At 40.5% G+C, this 24,996-nt stretch overlaps 1 protein-coding gene across 1 annotated transcript in view; it reads left to right on the top strand.

Moving 5' to 3' along the window:
• The window catches only part of LOC134216364 (uncharacterized), a 119,149-nt gene extending 95,942 nt beyond the window's left edge, over positions 1 to 23,207 (top strand). Inside the window, exon 2 of the mRNA XM_062695270.1 lies at positions 21,777 to 23,207. Within this exon, the coding sequence (XP_062551254.1) occupies positions 21,777 to 22,652 (876 nt within the window). The 3' untranslated portion in view covers positions 22,653 to 23,207. The remainder of the gene's footprint in view (positions 1 to 21,776) is intronic.
• Positions 23,208 to 24,996: the final 1,789 nt, after the last annotated feature.

Below are 24,996 nucleotides of genomic sequence, written 5' to 3'. Positions count from 1 at the left end.
GCTTACTCTAGCCACACCACCACGCTATCTGTATGAAAGCATTAAGTTATTTGTTCCACATAAGCTACTACAATTTGCATTTATGATGCCACGAAAAGACTCGAATATGAAAGAAAAAGAGCAAACCAACGTTTAGCGGCAATCGAAGTGAGCGAAAAATTGTTATCACTCTCCAGGCTGTTTTTCTTTCCCGAAAAGCGATTTCTCCCCGAAAACTTTCGTGAGGGAAAATCATGTGCTCCTGAGATTGAGTGAGCATTACGAACCCTGGTGTTAACGAATAGCTCAACAGCTTCCAGAGTTTGAACCCCACTGCACAACTAAGCAAACTGCTGCGTATTCAAAAGCGAAGATCTGAAGAACAGAACACTGTGGGACCCCAAGGTTTATTGACTATTAATTGAGATTTGGGTCACCAGAGACGGTCTTACAATAACTTGCAGCACCCGCGCGGTTCTGGGTCGCTCATAAGTGATCTTTTTTCGTTACTGTTGCACAACTTACAGTAGAATGTGTTAAAACTTCACCGACCCCATTGCAATCCGCGTCAAAAGCGATAAAACGTCCCACCGTCGCAGTTAAACATCAACTTCGATTACATGTGCATTGATCTACATTGAATTGCACGTGATTACAACCTTCATGTCATCACGATAATCAGTCGTCAAACAATGTTAGGAAACAATGCGCATATTACCTGGGCTCATTTGCGTTCTTCTCGATAGTAATTCACCGGGCGGGTGTCACCCCATTACGCTGCGTACGTACTGCAAGTAACCGCCCGAGTCATTCTCGCCTCATCTGACGGCGCAGAGCCAGAGACACAGATCATTAGTAATGACACATCCCCGCCAGGCAGACATCGTTATGAATGGCGACAAATTGATCTCGTTCACCGATCCTCCGCCCGGCCTCCGCACAGCGGAAATCGATCCACGGGGAGTTGCACGGCCGCGCACGCGCCCCTTCAACAGCGTTGAAAAGGAAAGGCGCCAACCCAACCGTCGTCGCTTCGCGTGGTCTGTGGCTCTCCCGTCTTATCTTGCGTCTCCGCCGGATTTACTACGACCATTCGTCGCATCGTCGTCGGTCGAGTTGCGCCGAAGACATGAATGAAAATAAAGACCTACAACTGCCTTTGGAAGCACAAACTGCGCGAAGCATAAAAGCCATTCGTAGCCCAGGGAGACTGGGTGCAGCAGAGCATGGCGGGGATTATTTTCATCGTATTTTAGTCCACCACACGAGAGAGCAACGGCAGTTAACGCCAACCACTTGCAACCCACAGAAACCCGATCCGGCGGCGGCGACGGCGGCAGTCTGCTGGCGGGTTGACGATTTCCTCCTCAGCCAGTCCTCTCAGTAGGACAGTAGGATTGGAACGAGGCGGAAGTGGCGGGTTTGCGACGAATGACGCCGCCTTTCGCGAGGTTTTGGGGTCTATCTATTCTGGCAAGGCACAACGCATCCACCGCAAAGGTCAATCAGGCCAATCGGCTGGAGTCTTTCGGCGGTCGGTCCTTGCTTGCAAAACTGCGATGACAGTTTGAGATTTTGTGGCTTGAGTTTGTCACAATAAAGAGCCAGTCGTAAACTCGGATGTTTTTATTGTTTAAATCAGTGTTTCCCAATGCTTTTGTTACTCCTTCGATTCTTTCGGTTATCCGATGTCATCTGTCGCTCATAATGGATAGACTTTTTTTTCTACCGTATACTTGAAATATAGACAATATCATCACCAGAGTCAGACTGAACTCTCCAAAACCAAACCAGACCAAAACAAACATGCACACCTGCTGTTAAACTTATTGGTATTACTTTTATTTTTTTATTTTCACGCTGTCAGATCTTTTTTCCTGTTGAAATCTGAAAAGAAAAAAAAACGTAGAATAAAAGTATAAAATGAGGGAAGAAAACAGGAGAGACAGAAAGAAGGAAAAAAAGAGAAGAAGAAGAAATGATGTTTATTTCTTCATTCCTTATGTAGGCACGATATTTGAGAACGAATAAGGAATTCATTTTCCTTTCATTATTGGTGATAAAATATCTGACGTGAAAACGTAATCTGACGTAAAAATAATGGAAAATATGGAAAGACAGTAAAAGTATGGAGAAGCATGAAGTAAAGAGCAAGAAAAAGAGAAGAGCAAGCAAGTGAGAAAAGCTTAAAAAAGAAAGACGATGAAAGAACTAAAGAGGAGTAAGAATAAAGTATGGAGGAGAAAAAAAAAAGAAAAACAAACGAATTAGAAAGAAAGAATAAAAAATGTAGAAAAAAGATAGAAGAGGAAAGTATAAAGAGAATAGTGGAAACTATGAGGATAAAAGGGAATATAACATAAGTTAACGAGAAAACAGAAATATAAAGAAATGGAACAAAGGAGGAATAATGATAAAAAGGGTAAAAATGAACAAATAAGGAAGAGATAATAGCCAAAAATAGTTGAAGAAAGCAGGATAAGAACAAAACAAACGAGAAAATAGAAGAAAGCTGTCAATCCCTATTCATTTATCTTCCCATCGATGTCGAAATATCTAATGCAGTAGAACGCAAAACAAAACAGAACAAAAAAACTAAGAAGGAACCAAGGGAAAAGAAAAAAGTGTGAAGGAGAAAAAAGGCGCATGAGGAAAAATGGGACAAAGAAAAAAAAATAGAAAATAAGTGAAAGAAGAAAGTACAAAAAATAAGTGGCAGAGGAAAGATTGGAGAAAATAGCGAAAGAGTAAGTGAGAAGGATGAAGATAGAATGAGAATAACAGGAGAAGAATAGAGAAGGAAACGGAACAAAGAAGGAAGTATGATAAAAGGAGAAAAAAGAAGCAGGGAGAGATAAAAACGAAATGAAATGGGAGAAAGTTGAAGCTTGGTGATGAAATATTTCATCAGACATTTTATTTTACATTTACATTTACAATAGATGATAGGAATTTAAAATAAAGAAATATGAAGTGTAAAGAAAACGGAAAAAGAGGAGAAGAGCAGAAAATAAAAAAACGAAGAAACAACCAATTAGGAAAAACAATAAAGAGTAAAGTAGGAAAAGAAAGAAGAGAAAAGATAAAGCATGAAGAAAATAGGAGACAGACGAAAGTATGAAGGAAATTGGTGAAAAAAGAAAGTATGAGGAAAATAGCGGAAGAGAAGAGAAGAAAAAGGAAATTAAAATGAGATAGGAAGAAGAAAGAAGGATCAAATGAGGGAAAATGATTGGGGGGAAGTGGAAGAATGTAGGAGCAACGCTAAATAGGAAAGAAGAAAGTGTGATGTCAATCCTTTATGGTGCGCAAGATATTTTAAAATTAGGAATTGAGTTTTTTGTGTCGGTCATGGACAATGCGTAGAAATTGAATACATTAGAATATCAGAAATAAAAATGAGGGAAGAAAGAAATAGGGAGTACAGAAAGCGGAAAAATAAGAATAAGATCAGGAGAAAAAAATCAGAAAATAATAGAAAAAGTAGGAGCATAAATAAAGAAATACTCATTGGGAAGATAAAATAAGAGAGAGAAAAGTATACAGAACAAAGGTAGAAAGAGAAATAGAAGAGGAGAAAGGCGGTGAAGAAAAAAAAAGAGGAGAAGGAAGCTGCAAATGGAAGAAACGAGTTGAAAATAAGACAAAAGGAAGTAAGCAGTATCTCTGCAGTAAAATTAAATGAAGTGAATGAAGGAAGAAAATAAGCGTAAAAAAGAAATAAGATGGCAGGCAAAATAAAAACAATATGAAAGAAAAATAATAAGAAGAACAAAAAACAGTAAAAATCGAATAATTTCAAACCTTTGTTGCGGACGTGATGTTTGAGAATTGACCCACACGTTATTTTACTTGCAGTATCTGTGATTTATAACAATCATTAAATGTAAAAAAACATCGGATGCTTTTTGCCCTTTGTCAAAGTGATTTAAAAAAACAACTTGCCACTTGAATAGAAATCATAGATTAAGACAAGAGAAGTAAGAAAGAAGACAGAGAGAAGGTGGAAGAAAGGAGAAGCGTGAAAAAAATAAGAAAAAATAAAGTGGAAGAAGGTAGGAAATGGAAAAATAAAGAAGAGGAGGAAAAAGCATGAAGAAAAAAGGAGGACGAAACCGAAAGATGGAACGAATACAAAAAGTAGGAGAGAGAAGGTAGCAAGCGTATGAGTAAAAGGAATAATGAGGGAAGAAGAAAAAAAGAAAAATATGCGAAAAAGAAAAAGGGCAAGAAATGATAAAGGAATAGGAAAAAATATGAAAGAAAGAAAGTAGAGAAAAGGAGGATAAAGAAGGAAGAAAGTTTAGCAGAAGCAAGAGAAAATAAGAAAAGTTGAAGACAGAAAGATGAAAAAAGGATAACGGGATGAGAGAAAAGGAAAAATAGAAAGAATCGAAACACGAAAGGAAAGAAAATAGATGAAACAAAGGAAAAAATCATGAAGAAAAAAGGAGGATAAGATAGAAGGAGAATAAGTAAGAATAAACGAAGGAAGAAATAATGAGGATAAAGGCAAAATAGTTTGAAAAAGAAAGTTGAAAGCGGTAAAGAAGGTGAAAAGGCAGAAAGCAGGAGATAAAAAATGGTAGAAAGAGGAGAAAGAAGAAAGGAGTGAAAACAAAAAAATAGATAAAGTGAAGAAGAAATAAGAAGGATAGGAGGTGGAAAAATGGGGATAAAGAATAAAGAAGAATAATCGAAGGAAAACAATATTAGAAAAGAAGGTGTAATAGAGAATATAAAAAAATTAAAAAATGAGAATTAAGGAAGAAAGAAAGAAAATTTGAAGAGACAAGACAAAAAAGAAATGAAGGACAAGGACTATGGACTAAGGAATAAGGACTAAGGAATAAGGACTAAGGATTAACGCCTAAGGGCTAAGGACGAAGGACTAAGATCTAAAGACTAATGACTAGGGAATAAGGACTATGGTCTATGGATTAAGGAGTAAGGACTAAGGACCAAAGACTAAGGACTAAGGACTAAAGACTAAGGACTAAAAACTAAGGACTAAGGAGTAAGAACTAAAGCTTAGCTTAGCTTGATCCCATGGTAGTTGCTAGTCGTGATTGGCCGAGAAACAACAAATAATGCACAGCTCACCAATTGAATAGTTTTCTCGGGACTAGAAAGCTATTCTCACTGTACATGCTTCGGAGTTTCTTTAGTAGGGGAGGATGATAAGGGGAGGAAAATTAGTTCGACACTCATTGTTACAAGAGACCGATGAATCCTCTGCATCTCCATGAGCGCACTGAAGACTGATTCGATATCTTAACTACTTCGCGACGACTTAAACACGCATTGCACAACGCTTGCTCGATAGCTACTCCGAAAAAACACGCACTGAACTGATTAACTTTATTTTCGGCCGCGCAATGCCAGACCAAGGAGTAAGGATTAAAGATTAAAAATTAAGAACCCAGGACTAAAGACTAAGAACCTTGGACTAAGGAATAATAAATAAGGAATAAGGAATAAGGAATAAGGAATAAATAATAAGGAATAAGGAATAAGGAATAAGGGATAAGGAATAAATAATAAGGAATAAGGAATAAGGAATAAGGAATAACGGATAAGGAATAAATAATAAGGAATAAGGAATAAGGAATATGGAATAAGAACTAAGGAGTAAAGAGTAAAAAGTAAGGAGTAAGGAGTAAGGAGTTAGAAGTAAGGAGTAAGGAGTAAAGAGTAAGGAGTAAGGAGTAAGAAGTAAGGAGTAAGGAGTAAGGCGTAAAGAGTAAGGAGTAAGTAAGGAGTAAGGAGTAAGTAAGGAGTAAGGAATAAAGAGTAGGGAGTAAGGAGTAAGGAGTAAAGAGTAAGGAATAAGGAGTAAGGAGTAAGGAGTAATGAATTAGGAGTAATAAGTAAGGAGTAAGAGTAAGGAATAAGGAGTAAGGAGTAAGGAGTAAGGAGTAAGGAGTAAGGAGTAAGGAGTAAGGAGTAAGGAGTAAGGAGTAAGGAGTAACGAGTAAGGAGTAAGGAATAAGGAGTAAGGAGTAAGAAGGAGGTGTAAGAAGTAAGGGGTAAGGAATAAGGAAATTAAGATCAAAAAAGGGAACAAATAATAAGGGATTCAGGAATAAGACAAAAGACGAAAGACAGAAAACGGTAGACGGTAGACAAAAGACAAAACACGATAGGCGAAAGACGAAAAAGGAAAGATGAAAGATAAATGGCATTATTGAAGATGTTATTAATTAACTGGAAAAATTTTGCTTAAAGGGTATGGCTTTCTTGGTTGATCAAAACGGCTATATTTTGAATTGTCCGACGTTTCTGCAGAATGTATTCTGCCTTTTTCAAGGAAAAATTATCAGTCGACCATTTTTCGTTTTGCAAAATATAATTTTTTCCTGGCCCAAAAACCATGAAACCGGCATATTTTAGAAAACTAGGGCCGCAGGGCAGGGTCGTCTTAGTCCTCTTGGACGATGTTGCCACACGGTACACGATCGAATTGTCGATTCCCATTACCAATAGATATTTGTTCTGAGCAGAAGCATATACGGGTATATACAAAAGTTTATTGTAAAATACACAGTGGTACACCCTGAACAAAGAAAAAAATGATGATTTCAAAACATTTTAAAATTCTGCGGTGACGTAAAAATATTGCAAGTCAAAGAGAATGGGACCTTGGCTTAACAACCCTTAATAAACATTCCAGCATTGATCTAAATGGAGCATCAAGATGTAGAGCAGGTATTGACAATAATCGAACAGCGAATGTTTGAAGAAATTTTCTTTGTGAATATGTAGATTGAAGCACATGCGGAGGCAAAGGAGACAAAGGTTAAGACATTCCATGGTTGCATTCTTCCTGGAAACACCTGAAAAATCTCTATACAATGCATCATTAGACGCCGCTCCGCAGTTCGGGTAACACTGACTGGTTCAAATCGATCGATGGCATGAACCGCAGCAGCGGATTCGCCGTCGCCGAACAAAATCACCCGACAACGACGACGACGACACGGTAGGTAAGTAGAAGTCGGCTTGTGTGGGAGAGTCATCATTCTGCGCGATTACAACGCTGCTGGCCTGTTACCCACGTGCTTTTGGCCCTGTTTAATTTTACTATCGTGCGATGCGCTCAAACCGATTGGAGGCTCTTGGCGGGTGGCAGGCAGCTTTCCGGTGGATTTGTGCGATGATGACGACGGAACGCGTACAGGTAGAACACGGTGCCAATTGGGCGAAGTAGCCCCGCGATCAATGGGACCGTACCGGCGCCGCATCATCGTCGCACATGGACAGATAATTTACACTTTTCCCTTCGGGGGATTAATTTATTGATGTAATGCAAATGAGTGTATGATTAATGCTAATTGCAAACTTCACACTTTTTCGCTGCATCAAAGTTACAAAGTACGGTCATTAGAATTCGTAATTCCGTGGCGCAGCCGCCGTTGGCTTAGGTGGGTTGATACGGCGCGTGAATACGTGTCGTGGGGTCTGACGTCCTTTCGATGTGCGGTTTATTTTTTTCAGTAATTTAAGCAAATAAGCTCCAATCCCGTCGGTAGTAATAAACCTCCTTTTGCTCATTACAGTCGTGCCGTGGATGGGAGGGAAATCATCCGATCAAAGCGTCGTCACTGTCGGAATCGGGCAAATAGGCATAGGTGGGCTGTAATGACCACCACCATCGCATTGCACATCGCATTGCCTATGGCGTAGAGGCCGGCACCGATCGAGGGAGGAGACACATTTGCGCTGAGTGGGCATTTGTTTGAAGATGAGAGACCCCACACTAACTGGTTATGGAAGTGATGACGTGATTATTTCATTCACGAGTTGAATTTTCAATGAAATTATCTTTTTATTTGATGAAATATTGTTTGCAATATGAAAATAATTGGTTGGATTTGGTGGATAGACTGCAATTGTTGTAAATGGTAATGTTTTTTATTAATTGATCAAGATCAGCGAACTTGTAATAATATTTCGTTTATAGCAAATGATTGTAACTGTACCGAACTCCGACATTTTTTTCGCAGACTTCCAACCTTATTCCGCCGTTGGGCATTTCAAATTCCTCATTAACCTGTTGTCACCTAACCCAACAAGTCAATTTATGACAGTGAAACAAACATTCTTCAAGGGTCCCCTGTCTCGATTGCATATCTGATCCTCTCGTCAAAGTCGTAACGATTTCAAATAAATTTTAACGACACATTTGCGAACCCAACGTTGGTATGCGGTATGTGAGGGCACACTGACTCCAGTTGACAGCCGCGACAGCAAACCTATAGATACCTACTCCACATTATCGCAATTTATCTCAATTATCACGTATGGAATTTTAATTACAGCCCAAGCACGCCAAACAATGGAAATATGAGTATTTGTACAAATATATGTATTAAGAGAGCTGTTCGCGAGGGGGACATGCTAATCCGCGCCGGTTTTATCTCCGGCGCAGCATCAGCAGAAGTTTTCAGTCAGGTGAGCGCCAACATTTGGACGGGTATAGATTACAAGACAAAAGAGTCAACACTGCATTGCTGGTGTGCTCGCACGCATGATGAAGCAGCAGCTTGCTGGTCGTTTGCGTTTGAAGGATTACACTGTGTTGAAATGGTTTAACCCCGTGTATGCATGGATGGATGGTGATGGATGAAAAATCGCATTCCAGAGATATTTCTGCAAAGACGTAGCAAAATACGACTGATCTCATCACCTATTTAGGACGTGAGCGAATCTGATTCCTAACACGAATAAAAACCATATTTCATAGATCAAAATATTCCCTGATGCCGAATCAAGTGCTCTATCGTTCCTAGTCCTTGTGCATTCGGTAAGCCAGGATAAAATTTAGGCCATTGCCATTGAACAAGGATTAGGTACTTATGTAAAAGTGACCACATTTTTCTTGGACCAATCCGAGATACTGATTTTGATGATTTTCTGATTTTGCATATTTTAGATTATTTTGGACGCTGCAGATTTACACATTTTCTGATATACATTTTTTTTCGGATTTTGGTGCTGACTCAGATCCATCCGATTTAGATCATTGTCATTGTCTAACGTTTTCAAAATATATTCCAATGGTTTTGATTCCATAGATGGTAAAAAATCCTTATTTTTTAGACCCTCGAGATTTTTAAAATATTCTTTAAACTGTTAATCTAATTAGAAATCGTTTTTCTTTGTATGGTGATTACATCATCTGACTTTCTAAAAATTAAATTCAATTATTTCTGATTCAATTATTTTTACGAAAATATTATAGTTCATTATCATTTAAATTTATTTTTCAACATTTTCAACAGCTCCTGACATTTATACCTATGTTGTTGACGGGTTGTCACGGCCTCTACCTTTCCTGGATATCGGCAAATCATTCAGAGTGTGTTTCTTTCCAAACTTCTCAATAATTTCGCAACTCCACCTCTTTTCCTTTTTTAGGAAAACTTGAAATTCGCCCATAAAAAATTCTGATGGAAAACTTACCATTTAATTGCATATTATTCGGCAACTCAGCCGTACGAAAATCATTTTTTGGTTAAATATCTTGATTATGCATATTAGGATGGCTAAAAAAATACTTTTTCAATTTTTTTGATGGGCCGCCCTCTTATTCCGTTCTATTTGATGCCCTGATGCTGTGGACAAATTTTCAGCCAAATCGGTCAACGTTTGGGCGGTGCTAAACTCGTTGGAAGTGTATATGGAAAATTGTATGCAGAAACATCCAAAAACAGTTATTTGCAGTTGGATGGCACAATTTACGATCAAGAACCATGATACTCATTCAGTTATTGTAGAATTAAATACAGAAGTTATGCTGAAAACCGCGAGAAGATTAGAGTTTATCAGGAAAAGATATTAGCATTTTACTGGAATATTGTAGGGGTGAATAAATAAATTTTCAAAGGTAAAAGAAAATAAATTTGCTCAAACCCCACTTCAGAGAAATGCTATTAACTTAGCCGGGCAAACTGTAATCTTCTCGCGGTTTTTTGGATAACATTATGTATTAAATTCTTCAAGATCTGAATGAGTATCATAGTTCTTCATCGTAAGTTGTGCCGTCCAACTGCAATTCACTGTTTTTGGATGTTTGTGCATACATTTTTGCACATAACCTTCCAACGAGTTTAGCACCGCCCAAACGTTGACCGACTTGGCTGAAATTTTGTCCAGAGCATCAAGGCATCAAATAGAACCGAATGAGAGGGCGGCCCATCAAAAAAATTGAAAAAAGTTTTTCCCATACTAATTTGAGCCACCCTAATGCATATGCACAGCACATGTTTCGAAATGGACAAATTGATATGAAATTTGCGAAAAAGAATCCACGTGTCTTGGAGGGACTCGAACCCTCAACCTCCTACGCTCTTCTGCTAGATAGGCGTGATAACCCCTACACAACTTATGTTTTTGCCTTTCTCGTACAGCGAAGTTGAACAGAGACTTCCGAGCTTCTTAAAAGAAGGCATCCGAGCCTTTTGAAAGGCGGAATCCAAGCTAGATAGCTAACTACGTGCATTTCTGAAGAAAATCTTAGACGATGATGAACGGAACAGGCATTCATTTGACCTTTCCCGTCAAAAATTATGTTTTCATTGCTTCAGCCGATTCTTTGACTTGTTTAAGGTCAACTTTCCCAAGGAACTCAAACATTTTGAAGCCTCCAACCAAGGATGTTATCGATCATTTAGTAATTTGCGTTCGATCATTTAGTAGTTTGTCAATAACTCATTCCAGAAGCTGAATTTCAAAACGTTTTGTATGGTAGAGTCCTAGAGCGAAGGTTTTTCTACAACTATGCCAAATAATTCGTTGTTTGAATTCCACTAGTAACGGAGTTATTGCTATAGTATTAGTAACTTAGACTAAATGATAACAAAATTCCAATCATTTAGTTTAAGCTACTGCAACTAGCGCTATAACTCTGCTATTAGTTGAATTCTAACAACAAATTATGAGGCAAAATTGTAGAAAAACCTTCGCACTAGAAGTCCACTATATAACACATTTTAAAATTCAGCTTCTAGAATGAGTTATTGCAAAACTAATAAATGATCGAAAGCAAAATACTAAATGATCGATAACATCCTTGCCTCCAACTATTAAAAATAAACAAAACATGAAAAGTGCTGCATGAACCGGCCTGAAGAATTGCAGTGTTGTTGGTTCAAGATTGGGCAAATATTAGGCCAAACTTGAAAAACAGCACCTTCTCGATTTTTGTTTTAATTTTTTTTAATAGTTAGAGGCGTAAGAATTGATTCTTTGGAAAATTTATCGTAAATAAATTAAAGAATCGATTAGGCAAATAAATTGTTTTTACGAGATAGGCCAATTTGAATAGAATTTGGTTGAAATGATTACTAAGTGAATGTTTCATATCTAAAAAGAGCTAATAGATTAGTCGATATGTGTATTGATTTTAAGGCCTGTACTCCAATTCTTGGATTCCTTGGAATGGAACATGCATTCAATTCAAATCCAATTTGGTTCAAATTCTCGCTAAGAGCATGTTTTTTTTTTCCAAAAGGAGCTAATAGATCTTTCGTTATGTGTATAGATTTTAAGGCCTATACGTCAGAGAATAATTGGTTTAACTGGGATTGAACACATGTTGAGGGTATGTCCAATTGGATTCATGAATATTGATATATGGTCCGCTGACAGCATGTACCAACAGGCTGGAAGATATAAGTTTACGCGTGGAGTTGTGGAAGCCTAAACTCCAGGGAATTCTTGAAAGACCTGAAACATTTGGCGATAACATATCCAATTTGGGTTTTTGGATAACTGTAATTGCGTATCATGAACAATCCAAAGATCCATGAATTAAGTGAAAACCAACTAATATGAACACAAATTTTTTTCCATCGTTTATGTTTTACATCCTCTTAATAAGTGACGTAAAAATAGGTTTAATGCACAAGGTTTTTTTATCAGCGGCGCAACCGAAATTTTTTTAATGTATAACGGTTTGAACTAAATTTTTCTTCTAACTAATTGTGGGAGGAATATGAACCCTCAAAACCGAATTATTTCAACCGGCTGGGCGGTCAAAAAATTGCAGCGGTAGGTGCCTTGCTACAATCATCATCATCATCATCATCATCATCAATATGATCACATCTTCTTCTTAAGTTTTTCGTAATATCCGGAGAAGAATCCTTAATGGATTACCATATGAAACAAATGAAAATATTTAAAAATATGACTATATGAAAACAAACACCTGTTACATTATGTTATTATGGGAAGTTCATCACTCAGTTACATAAAGATTAATCTGAAACATTCCGATACTATTGCAAAAATAAAAAAGAAATTTTCTCGACATGGATATAGATAAAGGATATTAGAAACACAGACAAACAGACATAACACTCGTAAAATTTCCATCGTTCACTGGTTTACTGGTTAATTTAAAAAATCATTAGTTGGCCAATCGACCACTCGTGGCGCGCGCATCGGATTTGCTCGAGTTTGACGTTTGCTCACTACCGCCATCTGGTTCGTGATTTGCCCAACTAACTGAAATCAACAGATGTCGTTAGTGTTTACACGACGATGATTTTGACGAGCAAGTGTTCAATGTGTTATGTCTGTTTGTCTGTGTTATAATTGTCCAACATTGTGAAAATTTTTAAATTTTGTGTTTTTAGTGCATTTCAGGTGGTGTTCGGAATTTGAGACAATTTTTACGAATAAAATCATTCAGTATTGATAGTTACAATCAATAAAATATGATTATAAAACGCTTATATGAAAATTCTATTCTTTCGCTACCCGATGGAAAGAATAGATTTATGAAAATATTTTTTATTCATGTGCCATGAAGACTTTCGAAGCCAGAGCCGAAAATCTCACTAATAAAGATAATAATAATAACTTTCGAAGTGAAAAATGTGCTTCGTGATGTGAGTAGAAAAGTTCCGTTTTGACTAATTTTTAAGTACTTTATGTTTAAGTGTAGTTTTTTTTATCTTCTTTATTTTAAGGGCACTTTTTTTTACTCTTCGGGTGTGCCACTATTATTTATTTATTCAGACTAAGGCCGAAGTGTCCTGTGCGGTATATAAGAGTCTTCTCCATTCGGCTCGGTCCATGGCTACACGTCGCCAACCACGCAGTCTACGGAGGGTCCGCAAGTCATCTTCCACCTGATCGATCCACCTTGCCCGCTGCGCACCTCGCCTTCTTGTGCCCGTCGGATCGTTGTCGAGAACCATTTTCACTGGGTTACTGTCCGACATTCTGGCTACGTGCCCGGCCCACCGCAGTCGTCCGATTTTCGCAGTGTGAACGATGGAGGGTTCTCCCAGCAGCTCATGCAACGCGTAGTCCATTCGCCTCCTCCTCGTACCGTCCGCCATCTGCACACCACCATACATAGTACGCGGCATTTTCCTCTCGAAAACTCCAAGTGCGCGCTGGTCCTCCACGAGCATCGTCCAGGTCTCGTGTCCGTAGAGGACTACCGGTCTAATGAGCGTTTTGTAGATTGACAGTTTGGTACGGCGGCGAACTCTATTCGATCGGAGCGCCTTGCTGAGTCCAAAGTAGGTACGATTTCCAGTAGAGGTGGGCAGCCCGCTCGTGAACGGTTCAAAAGAACTAGTTCTAGGAACTTTTTTCAAATAGGCGTAACTGTGTTTGACCTTGAAATTTGAAATGGCGAATACTCTCTCAATTTAGCATATTTCGTTCAGCTAACGGTACTATCAGATAGATCGGAATCTATTCCTTCTGTTAGGCACATAAGTTCACCAAAACAGTTTAATTTATGAGCACAGTCGCCGTTCCAAAAATCAAGCTTAGAATCATGTACGCCCATTTGAAAAAAGTTCCTAGAGTTCTTCTACGCGACTGAGAAAGCGCTCGCTCCTTTTGAACGAACGGTAGTTCTTTCGCTCTTTCCACACAAACGCTTGAAACTGCTTACTGCTGGTAGTTTATTCATTGCGCCACACTAACGAACGAATGAATGAGCGTGGAGCGGGAGCGCAAAAAGAGCTACTTACCCAGCGCAGTCTGGCTGAGCCGTGGAAAGGGTTTTTTGAACGAACGAACGAACCAAAACGAAAGAGCGTGGAGCGGCAGCGCGCTTTTTACACAATGTAGATCTTACTTTGCTGAAGAAATGGTTCTTTGAATGAACGAACGAACCAACAGAAATACTTTCACACGAAAAAAGAGAGTGGAGTGCGAGCGTGCTGTCGTGTATTCCAGTATACAGTATACACAAACTATTTTTGTTGTTGATTCTAGAAATTGATCACTGCAAGATGCAAGTCTAATCAAAATTAGGTATTTCAAAAATAAATATTGTATGAGAAAATTAGATAACCTTTATATGCAGTAACCTTGACGGACTGCGAAATCGTGTGCGAAATTCGACTGTGATAATAAATTATTCAGGGTAAGTTTAAATAGGAGTAAATGTCGCAATATAAGACTAATGCTATGTTTAGACAAGGCAGTGAAGTGAGGAACAAGTCGCTTGAATTGAACGTCTAAACGCCTTCATTCAACTCACTTGAACGAAAAGAAGGTTGAAAAAGTTTAATTTTTGGCAAGTCAATTGAATTGAACTGAATTGTTCAATTGACTTGCCCTGTCAAATCGTTGCATAAATTATTGTTATTTATAACAGCGAATAACAAGAATGAATTTTGTAAGAATAACCTTCCGTCAATGATTATTGCTTGATAAATATGTCCTTCATATTATTTCATCTGTCTAATTTCTATATGAGTGAAAGTCAATGGAGACATAAGAAGAGGCAGTAAGACAGACAGGCGTTGTTAAAAGGAGTTCTGGTGCACTGCAGCTTATTTAGTAGTCATGTAGTGCTTTAGTGGTCTACCCTATGCGGTAAAATATTATAATTTTATTAGGGTAATTAACAAACATGCGTTGATACGATAGAGGCGAAGTCTCAACGAAAATAATTAATCTCTTTCTTATTATATACTGAACTGAACTAAAAAATCTATTATATTTCGCTTTATTAAATATACGTTATAAAATGTAGTGAGCGGATGAACCGTTCAGATGAGCTAGTTCACTTTATTGAGCGGAACGATTCCGGATCGCTCAATAAGGTGAGCCATTTTGCCCATCTCTAATTTCCAGCCACTATGCGTCTCCGAATTTCTCTGCTGGTATCATTTTTGGCAGTCACCAGTGAGCCCAAGTACACACATTCTTCTACCACCTCGATTTCGTCACCACCGATGCAAACTCGCGGTGGGTGGCTCACATTGTCTTCCCTTGAACCTCTTCCTATCATGTACTTCGTCTTCGACGTGTTGATGACTAGTCCAATCCGCTAACCTCTTCAGTCTGATGTAGGTTTCTTCCATCTTCTCAAAGTTACGTGCCATAATATCTATGTCATCGGCGAAGCCAAATAGCTGGACGGACTTATTGAAAATTGTACCACTCGTTTTAATCCCTGCTCTTCGTATTACCTCTTTCAAAGCGATGTTGAATATCAGACACGAACGACCATAACCTTGCCGTAACCCTCGGCGGGTTTCGAAGGGACTCGAGAATGCCCCTGAAACTCGAACTACGCACATCACCTGATCCATCGTCGCCTTGATCAACCATATCAGTTTATCCGGAAATCCGTGTTCGTGCATTAGCTGCCATAGCTGGTCCCGATCGATTGTATCGTGACTCTGAAGTCGATGAATAGATAATGTGTGGGCACGTTGTATTCGCGGCATTTCTGCAGTACTTGGCGAATGGCGAACACCTGGTTCGTGGTGGATCGTTCACCCATAAAACCCGCCTGGTACTGCCCCACGAACTCTACAATAATAAGCAATCCAGCTTATCGCCCTTTTTGTAGATGGGGCTCACGACACCTTCCATCCACTCCTGCGGCAAAACTTCCCTCCTCCCAAATCTTGGTAATGACCCAGTGCAGCGCTCTAGCAAGTGCCTCACCACCGTGTTTAAATAGCTCTCCTGGTAGTTGGTCAACTCCAGAGGCTTTGTTGTTCTTCAGCCGGCCAATCTCCTCCTGGATATCCTGGAGATCCGGAGCCAGTAAAATTATGCCCTGCGCGCGTTCTCCGCCAGGTCCATCACCATACCGCCATCTTCGTCTACCACATCGCCATTCAGGTGTTCTTCGTAGTGCTGCCGCCACCTTTGGATCACCTCACGCTCGTTCGTAAGAAGGTTCCCGTTTATGTCCTTAAGCATATCAGGCTGTGGCACGTGGCCCTTACGTGAACGGTTTAACTTCTCATAGAACTTTCTCATAGAACTTTTTCCTCCGAAAAATCGAGTTTTGTCTGTTCCACGCCCGTTTGTATCGTGCCTCGTTCGCCCTCGTGCGGTGTTGCAGCAATCTCGCCCATGCTGCATTCTTCTCTTCTACTAACTGCTCATATTCGCCGTCATACCAGTCGTTTCTCTGATCCGGGGGCACCGTTTCAAATGCAGCGGTTGCGGTGCTACCAAAGGCGGATCGAATATCTCTCCAGCCATCTTCAAGAGACGCTGCGCCTAGCTGCTCTTCCGTTGGGAGTGCCACTTCCAGCTGCTGCGCGTATTCTTGGGCTAGTCTACCGTCTTGTAGCCGCCCAATGTTAAGCCGCGGCGTCCGACTTCGACGCGTGTTGTACACCGACGAGAGTTTTGAGCGCAGACATACTGCAACGAGGTAGTGGTCGGATTCAATATTCGCACTGCGGTAAGTGCGGACGTTCGTGATGTCGGAGAAGAATTTTCCGTCGATTAGAACGTGGTCGATTTGGTTTTCCGTTTCTTGATTTGGTGATCTTCATGTGGCCTTGTGAATATTATTGCGGGGAAAGAAGGTGCTTCGGACTACCATTCCGCGGGAGGCTGCGAAGTTTATGCATTGTTGGCCATTGTCATTCGATACGGCGTGCAGACTATCCGGTCCGATGACTGGTCTATACATTTCCTCCCTTCATACCTGTGCGTGCATGTCACCGATGACGATTTTGACGTCCCGCAGTCTGCACCAGCCGTATGTCTGCACCAGCTGCGCGTAGAACGCTTCTTTCTCGTCGTCGGGTCTCCCTTCGAGTAGGCAGTGCACGTTGATAATGCTATAGTTTAAGAAACAGCCTTTAATCCTCAGCTTGCACATCCTTGCGTTGATTGGCTGCCACCCAATCACGCGTTGGCGCATCTTTCCCAGCACTATGAAGCCGGTTCCCAGCTCGTTGGTGTTGCCACAGCTTTGGTAGAAGGTAGCCGCTCGATGCCCGCTTTTCCACACTTTCTGTCCTGTCTAGTAGATTTCCTGCAGCGTTACGACGTCGAAGTTGCGGGGATGTAATTCATCGTAGATTATCCTGTCGCAACCTGCGAAGCCTAGCGACTTGCAGTTCCATGTTCCAAGCTTCCAATCGTGATCCTTTATTCGTCACCTAGGTCTTTGCCGATTGTATCGAGTCGTATTATCTTCTATGTCGTTCGTAATGGTTGTTTTTAAAGGCGGCTTATTGGGCCTGCGCAAACCTCCTGTCTCGTCGGAGGGCCGTCGTGTCAGGGCTGTTTAGCGTCCCACCTAACACCAGGACTTGGGCTTGTGCGCTTTGAGCGGCACATGGGCCTACTTGCGGATACATGCAGCTTTTTATAGGAATTTAACAAGGCCCACTGTCAAACCCCACCACATCCTAGGCAAGCCCCACAACTCGCAGATGGCCTGGGGAGGAATCGTCAAGCCCTTGGACATAGTCGCTGCTGCCCCCAATGTGCCACTGCGACCAGTTATTAGATCTATTGTAGCGTTACCCGTATCCTTAGTGTTTAAGTGCATGTCGAATTACTGCAGTGCTATTAAAAAGCAATGCAGTATCGATTTCGATACAGTTGTTGTTTTGTTTTCTTAAGAGCACTATGACAAGGTCCCGCTATTTAGACCCTTCACAGAGAGCAATCCTATTGAAGGCGCGCCCCTTATCAATAGGAAATCAATCCTTTCTTGAGAAAACAGAACAGTAATACTGTTTTTGGCCATGCAACGGAGCCCTAGCCACATCGTTGTCTTGCTAGTAAAGTAAAACTGACTTAAAGTAAAGCTTGCTGACCAGTAAAGCTACAAACCCGGGATTTAGCTTTGTCTACAAGACAAATTCGTCACCAAGAGTATTTAAAATGAAAATACGAGCATTCTATATTTTATCAGGTAACGAATATTAAGGGGACTCTTGCTAACAGATTCCGTCTAAGCTCCCTTGCAATATGTGGCCGACCCATTTCCTTCCATGTTTTCGAACATCAATTGTTATCGGTATTTGATGGCTTTTATTTTGCTCGGCACACGATGTCCAGCTGTAAGGCCGTCCAAATTATAAATTTTAGACATCATCTGCGTTATCTTTGTCGTGTATTACATGTATCTCCATAAATTAGTACATTCGCATTTTGGTGTTTGGATCAATCCAGTTTGGTTTCCAAATATTTCGGAAACTCGCGAAGATAGCCCCAGCCTTTCTAGCTCGTACTTCCATGTCGACCCTCATTTCGCCATCTGATGATATCAGACTGTCAAGAAATTGAAATCCTGCGATCGTCCGGCTATAGCAAAGTTTGAAGGGTGCTTCCGTTGACATTCAACCACCCTGCTGGCCCTGCTGATGTATCATGGTGACCCGCCGCAAATCAACATACGGTTAGCTCGTTAAGCAAACTCAACATAAAACAGCGTCGCAGTGCTAATATAGCGTTTCGAGATCATTAGCCAAATCAAAGTCGTATAGATGTTACACAATAATTAACTGCCAAAGCTCAAGGTATGGTACTCGGTCAATCGCACCTACCAAGATCTTATCGATTACACTGAGAAGTAACAGCGTAGATAAAATGCATCATTACATCACATCAGCGACTTCCGAATGGGGTCAGACAAAGCTTCGACTCTATCTGAAAATACCTGGCACCCCTGGGAGCCACACAGATTTTCATGATTCAGACAACAGAAATCCCTTCTGTAGTCAATGAATAGCAAATACTTCAAATACACTTCCAAATTGTTAATCTTCAGAATGATGTAGAGCGGGGCAAAATATTGCATAATAGTTGTTACAACATTCACACAGACAGCATAGGGTCAGCCCTGAACACCTCCACCGACAACCGATCGACGATCGGATGAATCCGAGCAATGCGTTTTCGTATTTTGCCAATTAGAAGATAATAGTCAAATGCGAAGTCAGAACTGCGTTTATAACGGTCAACGGACTCAAGCAGGCTCCGTCTCCATTTTTAGCTGATCCATTTCCAGACGAGCCAGATACTAGTCCTGCCAACTAAAAGCGGCTTCAGTGAAGTAAGTCAAACGCTAAGTACGTTGGGCATAATTGACCTTAGGCATAATTCTGCCTTCTTTATGTCGTGGGCTGTTCTTTGGGACATTTTATGCCTAACGTCCATTATGCCGAATGACCGTATAGCCTAACGTGCATACCCCTAACGGAGTATACCCGCATACAGGAGAAGCATCTACGATATTTCACGACGCCTGGAGCAAGGACAAATCCGTGGATGCCATAGAAACTGATCAGCTGAAACGTACTACTGATTGACCTCGGAAAAGCCTTCGGTTGCCTGAATGACGAAAAACTGTAGGGCGTCGGTAGAAGCAAGGGAGATCTAGACCAAATCTAGTATCTTGCATAGTGGAATCGCTAGTATGAGGAAAGGATGATTGAATTATATCTCTGTTGCTGTTGCCCATCGTAATCGATGTAATCATGGACCGCTGAAGCAGCCCACCATCATAGAGCAATCGTCTACGTTTTACAGCTCGGGCCTGGTGGCCTCACAACTAGACGACGATGCCATTGAAATCCGATATCAACAGCAACTCCACAGTGTGAATGAACTTAGACCGGACACACATAACGTTAGAGCGGAGACGAAATCTGTAAGCAAGCGCTGTACTGGAATCCGGCAGGACATCGCAGGAGAGGCAGACCTAGGATCTCCTGGTGACGAAACCCTAACAGAGAAATGAACAAAGTCGATAGGAATCAGACTTGGTCCCAAGTCAAGGATGAAGATCTTCAACGTTAGCTCTATGTACCCCTAAAGCTGCTCAGAACACAAGAGTGAGTGTGTGAGAATCCCAATCCCAGTGCCGTATAGCTAATGTATTGTGTAACTTTTATTAGCTATTTTTACATAGTGATGGTAAGGAATGTTCATGCTCGGTTTATCGACACTTGAAACGCTCTGGTTGAGTTGGGCTTTGTGCGGTCGAAAAGTAAATCAATTGATACGCGTTTGAAATTGTGTTAAAAAATGACGGCTAATAACCCTTCCTGTGATTTTTGTGCAGACGCAGAGGTAAACACGTTCTTCTAATAGCAAAAACCACCTACTAATATTCCTTCCCTCTTCGTAACTGACTACAAAGACGTGGCCGGCGCCGTTATTGATCATTTGAATATTTGAGCCACTGAAATTTGCACACTGAGAATGCCTGAACAACCCCAGACTATCATTCAGTTGATTCTTTGTGTAATTTCACTGATTCTGGTCAATCACGGAGTAGCTACTATAGATATATGTAGTCAGTCAAAGCTAGCTAGCATTGTCCCCTCTCTAGGGTTTTGTCCGAGATCATATCTATGACGCAAACAAGTAGGGCATTCCAATCATTTAAGGAACCTATGTATTCCTTATAGTCCGGGAAGTCTGCAATTCCGAATGTATGCAAGAACTTCATAAAACAGCCATGTGCAGACAACACATCTGTAATTTCAAAAGTACATCTGATTATTGTCCCTTTTTATTAAACCAGTTTGAGTTTCATACTTGACTTAAGCAAAAGTTATCTATTCTAGCAGTTCTTCAAAAATCTAGAAAAATGTTATTTATTCAACAAAAATAATAAACAAAAATTTCTACAGGAATAAGTTGCAATATTTTTTTAAGTTATATAAAGATTGTGCTAAATTCTCTAATGGGTAAATATGTTACAAATATTCATATTATTTGCTTTCTCTAAACATTCATTGCTATCATTTTCCTTTAAAATATCAAATTTTTCATGGAATAATTGCATTTTGGACTTTTATTTCGTTTACTTGTTATTTTTTTATTCCCCCCCCCCCCTCGTACCTTTAAAGAGCTGTCGGACATAAAATAAATTTAATATTTGTAACGGCCTTAAATAAAAATAAATAAAAATAAGGGTATTATGCGAAATTTTTTTAAATTACTGTACTCCTTTACTTGCGCACAATCCCTATTTATGGAAATTTTGTTTACTTCTTGCATAATTTTTACGTCTAAAATTGCTTATATCTCATAGGTTTTTGTAAAATTCTCTTTAGATTCTCGAAGATTTGGCATTGTTTAGCGACATTTTATATTTTTTTTATTGTTTCTACGCTATATTGGCAAATTACTGTTTTTCAGGGAAAATTTTCATTTGTTAAGGGAAGTTTTTATTTTAGTCATATGGATTGAAAAAGTCTACGATTTTCGAGGGGTCCACATCGCCTAATAAGATTTGTGCCATAATGACAACCTGTGCGTTTTCCGTCTTGTATTCACAGTTTCTATTCCAAGCAACTGCCAGCGATCTTCGTAGGGTGGCAGGATTAGTGCGGACGGGCGTTGCATCGAATCAAATGACGATTATTTTCATTCATCATGGATCAAACTCTGTTTGATTACATTCGGCATAGCTTTTGTTTTCCTTGCATTTGTACTTGACACACTCAATAAATACAACATCCTTGTAAACCGCAGAAGCCAAAACACTGTAATAACACCACTTTCTCTTTTCTTTCCGGTCTCGTTTGCAGATGAATCTGACGATGAAGGTGCTGTTATTGTTCTCATTCCTGCTGATCCACTCGTCCGGCCACCGGATACAACTGTCCGATTCGATTCTGGACATCATCAACACCCGACACGTGGAGCGGATCATGGCGGAGCGGCGAATGAATTCCACGTCGCGGGACGACAAACGCTACACGATGGTGCAGCAGAACGAGCTGATAGACGACGATGCAACCGAGGACAGCACCGGCGATCTCACGTATCAGACGCCCGAGGTGGCGATCGATTTCGACTTCAACGGGCGGCGGCAGTCCAGTGGAGGTGGTGGCGGTGGCGGCTCGACGGTAACATCATTTACCAACGAAAGCGGCTTTCAGTACCATCCAACGGGATCCGCCCCCAACGCAGATATTTTGACCGACCTGCAGGCGTACCGGGGAGACAAGTTGCTCAAATCGAGCAAGAATGCCCTGGTGGTGACGCGGAAGGAGTACCTGAAGAAGGACTGGTGCAAGACGGAACCCTTGGTGCAGCGAATCCGGGAGGAGGGATGCCTCAGCCGGACGATCATCAATCGATTTTGCTACGGGCAGTGCAATTCGTTCTACATTCCAAAGTCGCCGAGACGTAGGCGTCACGGTGGCGTCGGCGGCAGCGGCGGGCGCAACGGGCACGGCGGTGGCCACGGCCATCACGGGGGCCGCGCGCGGGAGGTCGATCTGGACTTTGAAGACGAAGACCTGACCGGGCCGGCGTTTCGCTCGTGCGCCTTCTGCAAGCCCAAAAAGTTCACCTGGATCACGGTGACGCTGCGGTGTCCCTCGCTGGTGCCCCAACTGCGGCGGAAGCGCATCCAACGCATCAAACAGTGCAAATGCATTGCCGAGCCGTTGAATTAGAGAGCTGTTATTCGTATTCTTATTATTGGTATTATTGGTTCTGTTGTCGACGCTGCCGTTGGTTGGTTGCTGCCGCTGCTGCTTGATGATGATGATGATGCGACGTGAAAGTGTGGGTACCTAATATGTAAATGTGTATTTTTGTGTGGGTGCGGATGATTGAGCGCTCTTTCCGCCTTGCACTTGGCGACCTGGCGAGGAAGCGCGCGCGAAACCAGGAATGAGAGTAGGCTTTATTTTGTTTTAGGTTTTTATTTTTTAATTATATTTAATAGGTCTGTTTTGTTTTAAGTCGTTTTGTTTTTAAGTACATATAGAAATGATGTGTGTGTTTGCAGTTACGATTTCCGACAGTGTCACGTTTTGGCGGTTCATGACGGCACGGTGTGGTTATTTATTCAACTTTAAAAACGGATCTTAGGACATAGTATTATTTTTTTACAGGGAGTCAGAAAATTAGGATCAAAAGGGTTGTGGTTTGATTCAACACTTTCAAAGTTAAATCCAAATTTGCGCTGAGTTGTGTGTTTATACAAATGTTTGGTGCCACTTTAATTAAATTATTTGCATCAAAGATTAAGTTAATCGACCCCATCTATCCATTATCCCCTTACTGCTTCTATGTTGCTATTATTTCCGCTCTTCCACTCAAATCACCTTCATGATTATTCAACTGTCATCTTGAATCTCGGATGCCGGGGTGTTCTGTCGGTGTTTGGATGCTTTCATCCCACGTGGCGTTGTCGACCGTTTGTTGAAGAACAACGTGGTGAAGTGTAAATTAATGGTAATTTTTGCTTGCTCGACTGTGCGCAGTACATGCTGTGGTTGTTTTCTTTTTTGTATTTCGTAGCTGCGGGTACCCTGTGGTTGCGTGTGGAAGCTGTTTATGCGCAACTCAGTAATGGGAGCATTTTTTATAGAATTGAACTTGATGAATAATTTCTAATGGGTAGACTGAACAAAACTGATGAACTCACTTAGCGGAGTTGGTAGCCCATTTCTTACATGGGAATAATCGACAAAAAGCAAATAGAAAATTCAAAAATGCGAAGCCTTTCCCTGAAAAGCCCAAATAGACTGTGCATAAATTGTGCATTATTTCCAATAATCACTTAGCCAAATGGCGAAAATATAATACATATTATAATCATCGGAGCAGTTTGTAATGCTATTTGGAAGTATTGTCATGAATTTTTGTTGCGGTACAAGAAGAAATTTGAACATAAAGTTTCAAGCTTTTCCCGTAAAAATGGTTCTATTGTTGAAGATGTGGAAAAAACTGAGAACAACGAAGAATAAAGTCGTCAGAACAAGATGCAAAATGCACTCCGGACTTTCAGGAAGCAGAAAAGGATAAAAAGAAGTGAATAACAAGCCGCGCATGTCAAAACACGGGCCCATAAGTTATACGACTTGTGTGCGGAAGATCGTTATACAAGGTTATAGATGAGGAACCACGAGTGAAATTCGATTATAAGATGCTTCCACGGGAACAGTTCTACACGATCCATGCTGATAAAGTTTTGACGATGCTGGTAAGTCAGCCCGAGTAGCACAGCTTAAACCAGTGCACAATGGTCGGAAAAAGACGAAATTTGGCCAAAACTAATTTCAACACTTTTTTACTAGATTATCTTATCTGGACCCCATATAGAGGGCATAGAATGTTTTAAAGTAACATTTGGCCTATTTTAGGGGATGTTAGGGCTGTGCCTACCAAAAAATTAAATTCAAGGAAAATATTTTTTGTTCATTTTTATTTATGAAATTTTTGGACATTCGAAGAAAATGGTTTTTAGATATACAACATACAAGCAAAACAGTGATTGAATAATTTTGGAATATTTTTTAAATGCAGCAGGATTGCTAAAACTGAAAATTTTATTATATTGATCTAACAACGAAATGTTGGACACATTCCGATTCAAATCGGAGTATTTTGGCGAGACATCAAGGGGTTCAAAGGCATGGAAAGCCGACTGCTGAATATTAATCGATAAATTTAGATAATGTATGTCTGTATGTATTAGGGGCCCTCCTTAGCCGTGCGGTGAGACGTGCGGCTACAAAGCAAGACCATGCTGAGGATGGCTGGGTTCGATTCCCACTGCCGGTCTAGGCAATTTTTGGATTGGAAATTGTCTCGACTTCCCTGGGCATAAAAGTATTATCGTGCTAGCCACATGATATACGAATGCAAAAATGGTAACCTGGCTTAGAAATCTCGCAGTTAAAAACTGTGGAAGTGCTTAATGAACACTAAGCTGCGAGGCGGCTCTGTCCCAGTGTGGGGTTGTAATGCCAATTAGAAGAAGAAGAAGAATGTCTGTATGTATGTGTA

The sequence above is a fragment of the Armigeres subalbatus genome, chromosome 2 (assembly GCF_024139115.2).
Source record: "Armigeres subalbatus isolate Guangzhou_Male chromosome 2, GZ_Asu_2, whole genome shotgun sequence".
Lineage (NCBI taxonomy): Eukaryota > Metazoa > Arthropoda > Insecta > Diptera > Culicidae > Armigeres > Armigeres subalbatus.
This window is presented reverse-complemented; position numbering and strand designations above follow the sequence as displayed.